This window comes from Excalfactoria chinensis, chromosome 15 (genome assembly GCF_039878825.1).
Source record: "Excalfactoria chinensis isolate bCotChi1 chromosome 15, bCotChi1.hap2, whole genome shotgun sequence".
Classification (NCBI taxonomy): Eukaryota; Metazoa; Chordata; class Aves; order Galliformes; family Phasianidae; genus Excalfactoria; species Excalfactoria chinensis.
In genome coordinates, this window is record NC_092839.1 from 4,943,608 (window position 1) to 4,954,597 (window position 10,990).

A 10,990-nucleotide genomic window follows, 5' to 3' on the forward strand; every position below is an offset into this window, starting at 1 on the left:
GCTTCAGACTGAGCAACAACAGAATGAATTTCACCTGTACAATTCCATCCCAGCTCCTAATATACATTTCTCACATGCAATATGCACTTTACCCACTAGAGTAAAAGTGTTTGAGCTTCCAGTTATACAATGGGGAAAAATAACTAAGAGGAAGTAAGCATCTCACTGATAAGGAGTTGTCTAAGTAGTGCACAGCTCAGGCTGTGGCATCCTCTATGAAGAAAATAAATGTTTAAGGAGCTCAGAGCAAGAAAGAGGAAAAGCTCCAGGAAAGAGTCCCAGCTGAGCAGAACAGTGGCCATGAAAGAGCAAATGTGTAAGTGCTTCTATTAAAACGCTGGAAAGAAAACTAGAGGTAGGAGGGATGAATCAGTAGTGAGTTGAAGGGAGGGTGTGATACAGCACAGAAGGAAGAATGAGACGGCAGTGCCAACACACAAGATGGATATAAAGAAGGTGGGCTGTGCTGATGGAGGTGTACTCCTGTGAGCTACAGGAAGCAGTCAAATAAGGTCAATATATTGACTGACAATCCCAAGTATAATTCTGAGGCTCTAGAGACAGAAATTCCACTCCTGAATGCAGAGTGGAGCATTAAGGCCAGGATGACTACAGCAACTGCAGTATGCTCCAGGAGATATTAAGAGCAGACAACAGTAATAACAGGTCCTAGCAACCTCCATGTAATTGTCGGTATGCTCAGATCCATCAGCTTGAAAATACATGGGAGAAGCAGCTTTTGATTTATGGATTTTGATCCACAGTAACTCAAGCTGGGTCTCATGCACCATAGAGCCACACACAGTGCAGTGCCAAGCAGAAGGTTCTCAGCCCCAGCACTCCTGCAGGCATACAAGCTCTATTGTCAAAGAGCTGCATGAAGAAGCAGTGTCTTAAAAGAGGGAAATGTAGAAGGACTACCTAGAAAGGATAAAATCCAAGTGGATAGCGTCAAATTTGCTTAAAGACACCATTACAGAGAGTGGAAGGATCAGGAGGGCTGCTGTTCAGCAGTATGTGTAGTCCAACATGGTGCTTTTCCTGTCCCTAAGGACTATCACCCTGACAACATCACAAGCACCAAGCACTAATTGCAGCAGCCTAGCTGCCATGTGTCTCTCCTCCTGCACAAACCAAGGCGGAGTATTTGCTACCTTTCTGCAAAGGAAGCAAACTCATGCTTCGGAAGTGGAAGCATCAGTTCTTTATTAGCATCTGCTACAGGAACAAATAAAACTACAGAACCCAATAAATTCACTGGAGTGATGATTCATCTGCACTTGTCATTTCCTGGGTGACTGAGTCAGGCTGAGTTCCACGTTACATTTCACAAGATGCTTTCAGAAGAGAAGAGAATCAGCTTCTAGAGTGATGCAAGGAGGAAGGGGTTCTGCAAGATACACAGTACACACAAAAAGCAGGATGGGGCGCTGAAGGCAAACCAGGGTCAGTGTGAGGGCACAGCTCCAAAACAAGGTGAGGTGATGCAGCTGCTGTTGTTCACCAAAGGCAATGTTCTCAAGGTTCACTTTGAGTCACAAAGTCCACAAGAGACACAGAGAACCCACAAGCAGAATTTTTCAACCGCTAGAGAACAGTTTAATCCAGACAACAATGCACAGGTCAGCTCTGAGCTTGGATTAACACACAGCTTCCTGGTGATCACATGTCAAGAAAACATCATCTTCAAAGAGGTATGTGAGAGTCCCTATTGCTTACTAACCAATCTGTCCCACACTCAGCTCCAACATTTTAAAAGCTTATCTGCTCATAAGGTTCTACAACAACAGTGGGGAAGTCCTAGGGAGGCCGCACCAGTCCTTCACTGGACACACAGAAAAGCAAGATCCTTCCCTGCCTTCCTTTCTGATAGTACGGTTGTTACTACCATAAACACGTGAGGAAATAAAAGAAACAAGCACCACACACACCAAAACAAACACCATGTGCAGAACTGTGCCTTTGCAGTACAGTTAATTCTGGAAAATGGAGGATGAATCACGTGATAAAAAATTGCTCATCAAGCTTCACTTGGTCTGGACAAGAAACCCAACCCACAGGCTTCAAAGTCACAAGCCGCAGACCCTGAGCAGGCAGCAGCTCGTGCAGCAGCTCTGCACCTACCCAGGCTCACTGCGGGAATGGGGCTGTGCTGCCCTTGTGTGACACCTCAGTGGCCTGGTGTGCCTGGAGAACAGCAACTGCTTCCTCAATCTGTTGAAAGAACACATTTGGGGAAAAGCTGAGTTGCAGCACCATGTGCTCAACAACTGCAGTAACCCAGGTTTCACACAGGCCACATTTCAAGGTGGGTAAAGAGCCTATATAAAAAATAATTGAAGCCTGCTGCCTATGCCAGAAGATGGAACAGCCCTCAGACCTCTGGTGTCTCCTCCCTAAGGAAGGGCTGAGGCATTTCTCCTTTTCCATATAAGGCACAAGTGGCCAGAGAGAGAACCCAAACCTCTCCCTCCATGAAGCTGCTTGGCACTGCCCAGCATAGCCGAGGCTTCTCCAAAAAGGATGGCAACAGAATGGTGAAAGTGAATCCTGCCTCCAAGCAGCAGCAAGGATGTGCAGTAACTCGTTTTGATATGCAGTAATTGTTTTGATGGGAAACAGAAGCAAAATATTCACTAGGACTAAGCCTAAACTAAATAGCATTTTGCCATTTAATTGCCAGGAGCAATCACTCCACTTTTCACCCCCTTTTGCTTCCTATCCACCTCCAAATCCAGAGCTCGGCCGTGCTTTCAGAAAGCTGTTCCGAGCTCCCCCTCTTGCTGAAGATGGGCAGGCATGTTATCAGCCTGAGGCTCTCTCTGTTTTCCTTTCACTATGAAAAGCAGCTGCATTATCTTTCTGTGGTACCAAAGTCCTTGGCCACAGCCAAGGCCAGAGCTCTCGTCTAGCATTTGCAGCAGTAATACTTCACTCTTTGGGACACAATCTGTCCGGACACCACGTGCCCCCTACCTTGGAGTGCAAGGATTCAGGGGACTCCAGCAGAAGCAGCAGCTCTGAATTGTCAATCTCCAGCAGCATGCCTGTGATCTTGCCAGCCAACGAGGAGTGCATTGCATGGATCAATGGGTAGAGCCGCTCACCTGCCCAAAGCACCAGGGAAGATGTCAGTAGAAGTTCCCCTGCACTCCCAGCTCTATGCCTTCCCTCTTCCTTCCCCAAACTGCTCTGCTCCCAGCTCTCTGCTGAGCTCATGGGGGTTTTGCACATGGAGAGAAGCTGTCAGGTGAAGTCAGACAACTGCACAGGGCAGCATAGGCAGGATGGAACTGTGCCTCTCCTGCAGAGCCCACCCCACTGCCAGGCAGTGAATGAAGACAGAGAGGAGATTGCTCATTCCATATCCTTCCAACACAGTCTAGTCCTTTTTAAAGCGATATAATCTTAGAGAACTCCAACACAGGCTCAGAGCTTCTCCTATCATCTAAGCTCTCCCTAACACATGCAAGTCCACCTGCCCACACGTGCACAACCAGGAGGATCTCTGGCAGCCCAGACACCCACCTATCATTTGCTTCTGCTCCTGTGGAGGGGCTGCTGCAAGCACAGATGCTGTCAGCGGCTCCTGCCCTTGGATATGCACAGCGGGTTCTCCCACCTGGGTGAAGAAATATAGAGAAGAACAGCAGTCAGGCTGGAAGCAAAACACGAGCTGGCATACAGGAACAGTGCTGGCCCTTGGATGCAGTGCGGCATTTTGCCCTCCAGAGCCACCAGTGCAAGCTCTGGGCACTGCCTGCTTGTATTCCAATGCAAGCTTTTGGGGAAAACCAGAGCCAGGCATCACACATGTACACTGCTGCAGGATGAGCACCTGGAGCTCAGGAAGGGATTCCATCACAACAGTTTGGACCAAAACCATGGGGTACCACACAGCCTGGCACTACCTGCTGAACCCCAGGTGGCACGCTGCCCATGGGTTGGATGTTCCTCACAGCCAGGGAGTACTTGTACTGCGGGACACCCCGCATGGTGGGCGAGGAGGGCACCCGGGCATTGACCGTCTGCGTCCCTATGTTGGCTGCAACAAGGAAGGAAGAGACTGTTAAACACAGGCTTGCAATCAGGCTAATCCCTGCTGTGGGCTCAAACAGCCCCTGGGTTCTCAGGAGGGGCACTGCCTTTGTGCCCACTGCTCTGTGCAGAGACACCCACACCTTGCTCCCCCAGAGAGCAGTGTGCCCCAAGCAACCCTGACAGAAGCATGTTTTACTGGGATCAGCCACAAAGCAGTTCACCTGGAGCAAGTGAAAACCCCTGCTTCAGTCTGAGCACCGAGCCGTAGCTGTACCATCACCTTCAATGAAGGAGCAGCATCCAACAAAACCAATCTGTGTATTAGAGACTTAAGGCTACAACTTTCCCCAAAAGTTACATGCTTCTACCTGCACTGCTCCAGCCCCATCACCACACAACCTGCACTGCAAGGAATCACACTATTCCAGTCACCCCAGGGGTAGCCAGCCCCTATGCACACCCACTGCTGCAGGGCCTGAGTCAGGTCCCCGTGGCACTCACCCACTCTCTGCGCCTGATGGGGCACACGAGGCACTTGGGTGGATGCCTGTCTTGTGGTGCTGACGTTGGACAGCAGGCGCCGGGGCTGCACAGCAGCCCTCAAGATGGGGGTGGCTGCAGGGTACGCTGCTGGAGAGATGGGGCACAGTTAGTGAAGTTTCTGACAGAAAAAAAGCATGGGAGGAGACATCCGCGGTCAGGGAAAGTTTCTGTGCTTAGCCTGAGCCCCAGTGCCTGCCACCAGTGAGCCCTACTGCATGCTTCTCCAGGTGATAGCTTCCCATGGCCACATGCTTTGTGGTGTCTTTAAGAGAGTGTCCCGGTCCCCGAACCAGCCCAGCTGACAGCAAGGGACAGATGGATGCACTCACAGGGAGGCCGGGAGGGCTGCGCACTCCAGCGAGTGGCAGGACGGACAGGGACAACTGGGCTGGGGCTGTAGAAAGCAGGTCTGGTTTGCGGCTATGGGAGGAGAATAAGTAACCTGAGGTGACTGGGGACCTGATCTATATCAGATCAGCAGGGCAAAGGGCATCTCAGCAGCCAGACAAGCCGAAAACCCCAGCAAGCCCACACATCTCCTCCCCATGCGCATTGTTCCCATTTCTCTAACGCTCCTGCCTCCCCTCATTCCATTAGGAGATTCCATCTCCACACTCAAACCCTTCCACTAAACTTCTTGGTGATCCAAGGAGGAACCTGGGGCTACCAAACACCCAGCCCATTGTGGGAGCACCTCAAACCAGCTTTTCTGCACATCCTGCCACTGATTTTGAAGCCATGCACTGACACCAAACAGCACTTGGGTCTGTGCAGAACAGAGATGCGCTCTTAGGTCCTACTAACCAATCCCAGCTCCTTCCTACATGCAGCAAATTCAGGTCCCCACGCAAGGCTGTCCCTAAGGGACTCACCTGAGGGATGGGGGGGAGGAAATAGCCTGGGGGAGGCTGGAAGGTGCCAAGGAAAGGGCCAGGCAGTGCCCTCATGGTGGCCAATCGCTGCATGTACTGGTTGGTGAGAATTGCTTTCCTCTCCTCTTTCCTTTGTGCGAGTGCAACATAGAGAGGCTTAGTACTAACAATCCGTCCGTTCATTTCTGTCACGGCCTTGGTAGCCTCTTCTGGAGAGGAAAAACATACAAAGCCAAACCCTTTGCTGTGGCCACCCTCTGTCATCACCTAAAATTGGATTAGAACAACACAGCTAAGTCCACAGAACAGCACAGCCACTCACAAAACACAGTACAGTCAGGGCCTCCCCTGCATGTGGGTAGCAGGGCAGAGGCACCCCAAGGCACCCACACCCAGGGTTAGACAGGTTGGCATAGGATGCTCCCACCTGTCCCAGCCTTTCCCAAGGAAGGAGAGGATATGCCTGTGTGAAAGCCATAGGTTTGCTAAGTGCAGAGGTCAGAGCCCAGGCCAGCTCAAGATCTCTGATCTCCCTCAGCCCTGCAGGACTCTGTACTGCTGCAGCATCTGATGCTTGCTCAGAAGCAAGCAGGGTTGCAGTGTCACACTGGCCCTGGATTATGTTAGCAGCTGTGCAACATTCAGAGTGATTTGGCTTTAAGGGGCCACATCCTGCATTTCACTGGGATAACTCAGCAAAGTTACCAAGACTTGCTGAATCAGAACTGGATACAAGCGATACATCCTTCATGCTTGGCTTGAGATACAAGCCATCAGTACGGAACTGTAGCTCAAAAAAGAATCATCCCAACCCCTCACACAGGGCTGAGCAACCAACCAGCAAAGCCCAAGGACCCTCAGCCCCTCACCTTGGCACTGGTGATGGTGCCATAAGGAGAGAATTCCTTCCTCAGCCGCTCATCATCTATCCCGTCATCCAGGTTCTTCACATACAGGTTGACCCCCTGCAAAGGGGCAGAAAAGCAGCTTGGCCTCCTCCCAAAAACTAGGTAAGGACCCCAAGGTTTACAGCAGGTTTTAAAACTGATATTTCATCAGCATCTGCGTGGTTACCTGTATCGCAGAGGATTCGCCTGCAGGGCAAAGCACATAGGAGGGCTCAGCCCATCCCCCCCTTACCTGGTACCTGCTCACTCGCTCCTGCTTCATCTGCTCAAACTTCCGTTTCAGCTCACTCTGCCGTTCCAGCCGCTTCTGCGCCCGGCCCACGTACACCATCCGCCCATTGATCTCCTTTCCGTTCATGTCAGCCACAGCCTGCCAGCAGAACGCAGCTCTGAGCCCTGCGGAACCCTTCCCCCCCACTGCCCCAGCCCCACAGCAAGCAGAGGTGAGCACAGGGCAGGAGCCATGCCCTCACAAAGGCCACCCCCACCCTGGCCAAAAGGCTGGCCTGTACAGGTGCTGCCCATTCAAGACAGGGGAGAGCTCAGCAGACGACCAGAGCCAGCAGCAGGCAGCCAAGCTGCCCACCAGCTCTACATCAAGGAGCTGCTTGCCTTCTGGGCTTCTTCATGTTTCTCAAAGTTCACGAACCCAAAGCCTCTGGAGCGGCCAGTGTTGTCCATCATGACTTTGACACTCAGCGTCTTTCCTGTAGGAGGGAAGGAAAGCAGCACTGTAAAGAAGGCTGCCCAGCCAGGGCACAGGAGCAAACAAAGCCACCACAAGACACTGGCCCAAAGAAAAGACTGGGAGGCAGTGGGGAAGAGCCAAGCAGCAGGAGGAACTGCTGGACCCCTGCTGCAGTGTGGGAGAAGGAGGTGTGAGAGGCCAGGATGATCCCTCCCACCCAGCATGCTGCTCTCGTTGCTGTTGGCTTTTCAGGTTCTTTGGCCACAAGTTCTCATCTCCTTGATGCATCAACACAAACGTCACGTTCACAGAAGTGACATTCACAGATGAGCTGAGCTTGCAGTAGCCAAGCATGGCCTATGAGCTGGCACAGCACCAAGACCTGCTGTGAGAAGGTAATGGACTGAATAATCTTGGGTCACCTAATAACATCCTCTGTCATTACAGGAAAGCACTCACAGCATCCTGACAACACAAGACTGCAACTCTTTAGCCGCCTGGTGTCACAACAAGAGAAGGGCTCTGTTTCAGCCACGCATTCCCCATCTCTCTCTGGGGTCTCCAGCTCACTTCCCACACTTACCAAACCTGGAGAATATTTCCCGCAGCCTGTTATCATCCATGTTATCCCCAAAGTTTTTGATGTAGACGTTGGTGAACTCCATTGCCCGAGCCCCAAACTCTGCCTCGCGCTCTTTGCGGGATTTAAAGTGGCCAACAAAGCTGTGGGAAGCAAGTAGAGAAGGTTTTATGGTTCTCTGTCCTCTACAGGAGGAAAACAGGCACAGGCTCATCTGTCTCAGTACAGGCCAACTCATCCTGGGGCTGTCACCCTAAAAGATGCACTGGTGGATGTCACCACATCACAGCTCTCTTCCTCCAAGGCATCCCCGGGCCCTTTGGCAGCCCCTTGCCGCAGAGAGGGAAGTAGCTCACAAGACCTGATGCCACGTAACACCAGCAGAGTGCTGCTGCAGGACAAAACTTCCTGCCTCAGATTATATGACCCGGATGATGAAGACTGAAGACCAGCCCTGCTTTGTGGGTATTCATTACACCGCCTTAACAATAAAACAAGCCCCAGGTCAGGTTCTTTCCCCATCATTAGTAAGGGCTGCAAACCATCATCATGCTGCCATCTGCAAAGACTGCGAGTGGCTCCAGCTCTAGAAAGCAGAAGCACAGTGCTCAGTTGGGAAGGGAAAGGAGGAGACACTGAGTGCAGGAGGCAGCAGCCTGAGCAGGGCACACATGAGCTCCCAAACAAGCAGCAAACCAATAGAGGAGCAGAGCCAGACTTACACCTTGCGGTCATTGAGGAGCATCCCATTCATGGTCTGGATGGCTCGAATTGCTGCCTCTTGGGTCTCAAAATGAACAAAGCCATGGCCACGGGATCCATTTTCATCACAAACCACCTACAAAAACAGCAAGAGAAAAAAATAATCTACAGACGCTGGTTTTCTACATCCTTGCACATGAGTAAGTCCCAGGGAAAACCACCCTTGCTTCCAGCACATTCACCCTCCCTACAGCCTGCTCCCAATGCAGCAGAGCTGTGTTCAGGTGTTTGGAGGCAGCAGATCAGCAAGAAGAAACAAAGGGAATGTGGGGGAAGAAAAGCCTCTCCCACCCCCATGGGAAACACAGAATGCTTCTATCCAGGCAAAGGGTGGGAATTCAAAGGAAACTTAAGCGAAACAAGAAAGTGAATTGGTTGTAACACACTGCCAAGAACGTGGGGAAGCTCTGCATGCAGCAGGTCCTGTTACAGCAGTGCAGCCACAGGGAGGTACCTTGCAGGACAGGATGTTTCCAAAGGCTGAGAATGTGTCGTAAAGGGCTTTGTTGTCAATGGAGTCATCCAGGTTCTTGATAAAGACATTTCCAACCCCTGACTTCCTGAGCCCAGGGTCTCGCTGGGACCACATGATTCGAACAGGTCGGCCTTTGATCACTTCGAAGTTCATGGTGTCCAGGGCTCGCTCGGCTGGCAAAGAGTGAACACAGAGGGGATGGGATTATCACAGGGACAGACTCCTTCCATGCCATAGAGACCCTGAGACAAGTGCAGGAATCAGGGACACTGCTGAGCATTTCCTAAACAAGGCAGATGGCTTCAGGTCCTGCCAAAAGCATCTGGCAGAGCAGCCTTTACCTTTAGGCAGTTCTACCATTCAGTGCTGCTGTGGTCAGCAGGATGAGATGGGATGTCAGCAGAGGGAAACTGAGAGAGGAACCTGACTTCTGCTTGGTATAAACCAGTGGGTAACCAGCTGCCTAGCAAAGGGCAGAAGGGTTCTGGATGCCCTTCTCGAGGCTCAGAGGGACAAGACTTACAATTCTCCTTCCTCTCACCCATATAACCACCACCTCCCAGTCCCTGAGCAGCCATAGGGTCACCGTCCCACAGGAGAGCGCAGACTGGGATTAACAACAGCCCAAGCCCAGCACATGCATGGTATCAGCATCCCCAACAGCTGCCAGCCCAGCTCCTCCCACACCGCCCTGAGCCCCAGCTGTGGGGCAGCTCAGCAGGGCTGTGTTCAGGGCTGTGTTCCAGCGCTCACCATCTGCAGGCTGCTGGAAGTTGATGTAGGCATAGCCCAGCGATCGGCGCGAGGCCACGTCCCGGCACACCCGGATGGACAGGATGGGCCCAGCAGGTGAGAACTTCTCATAGAGCATGGCTTCGGTCACGTCCGGGTGGAGGTCCCCCACATAGAGAGAAGCCAACGGGTAGCCGGGGCCACTGGCGTTCATGGTCAACCACAAAGCTCAGCTGGAGAGGGAGACAGACACACAGCGTGGGTTGGGGACAGCAGGGACAGCCCTGTGTCAGAGCCGGGCTGCTGCAGGGCCAGATGTGACAGAGCCTCCGGGGATGGCAGCCCCAGGGGGACCTCAGGGTCCGCAGGGACACTTTGTGGTGGGGAAAAGCCACTCCGGAGCTGCCGGCACATCACAGCCCCCAGCACAGCACACGGCGGACACAGACACGTGCCTTCCAGCTCTCCAACATCAAGAGGAAAGAAACGGAGCTTCACCCCTCTGAAGGTAAGCAGCCCTTTGCCAGCACACCTCCAGCCAGCACACCCCCACTCCAACCCCGTGCTCAGCCGGCCCCGAGGCGGGGCGCGGCGCTGCGGGCGGCTCCGAAGCAGCACCTGAAGCGCAGGAACGGTGCAGCTCCCGCCCTGACACGGCGGAGCACAGCCGGGCTCCGTCCGCACAGCTCGGAAAGCCCCGGAGCCGCACGCGAGCGTTCCGCGGACACAGGGAGCGGCACAAAGCAACGCCTCCGCCACGGGCACGGCAGAGCCGAGCGGCGGGCAGGGCCAGCCAGCAGCCCGAGCCCTCGGACACGGCCGGGCCGTCCCGGGCCCCGAGGCAGCGCCGCAGCTCCGGAACGACGGCGGCGACCGGAGCGCAACGAGAGGAGCCAGCTGAGGGCTGAGCGCGGCCCGGCGGGGAGAGCTGATGGAACCCGGCCCGCTCCCCACACTCACACCGATCGCTCCGGCGGCTCCACGCGCAGCACCGCTGCGGACACCGCCCGCCTCTAACCGCGGCGGCGCCGGGGGCGGAACGGAGCCGCGCCTCCCCGGGGCGCTCCCCGCCCTCCGGCGGCCGCCGCCCCGCAACGCCCCGCCCACCGCCCGCAATGTGCCGCTGCGAGCCGCGGGGCTGCGCTGTGCGCTGTACCTAGCCCTAAAGATCAACGACTCGAGGAGTGTTCCCACAGCTCCTAAGCGCCGCTCGGCAGGCGGGGATCGGCAGCCAGCCCCGGAATCCTTCTTTTCTGGAGCCGACAACGCCGTCAGTGTTCGCTGTAGTTATTTAAGAGCACGCACAGCTCTGAAGGCTGCAGGACAAACACAGAAGGGCCGTGCTGTAGGCCGGCAGCACACCGCATCCAGCACCGCACCCGCGGCAGC

At 53.8% G+C, this 10,990-nt stretch overlaps 1 protein-coding gene across 4 annotated transcripts; it reads right to left on the reverse strand.

Annotated features, from left to right (window-relative positions):
* Positions 1 to 1,272: 1,272 nt before the first annotated feature.
* Positions 1,273 to 10,619, reverse strand: PABPC1L (poly(A) binding protein cytoplasmic 1 like). 4 transcript variants are annotated; one of them, XM_072350195.1, is made up of 15 exons: positions 10,562 to 10,619; positions 9,623 to 9,834; positions 8,849 to 9,042; positions 8,355 to 8,470; positions 7,636 to 7,775; positions 6,977 to 7,071; positions 6,597 to 6,734; positions 6,326 to 6,421; positions 5,457 to 5,723; positions 4,914 to 5,004; positions 4,543 to 4,668; positions 3,912 to 4,045; positions 3,529 to 3,622; positions 2,977 to 3,107; positions 1,273 to 2,214 (listed from the first exon to the last, which is right to left on the reverse strand). In XM_072350195.1, the coding sequence occupies exons 2-15, from the start codon at positions 9,813 to 9,815 to the stop codon at positions 2,131 to 2,133; spliced, it is 1,899 nt and encodes a 632-aa protein (XP_072206296.1). In that variant the 5' UTR covers positions 9,816 to 9,834; positions 10,562 to 10,619; the 3' UTR covers positions 1,273 to 2,130. The 4 variants fall into 4 exon arrangements, 3 of the variants coding, with proteins under 3 accessions (XP_072206296.1, XP_072206294.1, XP_072206295.1); XM_072350193.1 differs by having other exon boundaries at positions 4,543 to 4,671; positions 10,564 to 10,618; XM_072350194.1 differs by lacking the exon at positions 10,562 to 10,619 and adding an exon at positions 10,161 to 10,302 and having other exon boundaries at positions 4,543 to 4,671.
* Positions 10,620 to 10,990: the final 371 nt, after the last annotated feature.

Coding starts and splice junctions, on each gene's coding strand:
- PABPC1L (XM_072350193.1), bottom strand. CDS start 9,815: ATGAACGCCAGTGGCCCCGGCTACCCGTTGGCTTCTCTCTATGTGGGG. Junction 7,776..8,354: donor CTCCTCAATGACCGCAAGGT/GTAAGTCTGGCT, acceptor TGCTTCCCACAG/CTTTGTTGGCCACTTTAAAT. Junction 4,672..4,913: donor GCAGCCCTCCCGGCCTCCCT/GTGAGTGCATCC, acceptor CCATCTCTCCAG/CAGCGTACCCTGCAGCCACC.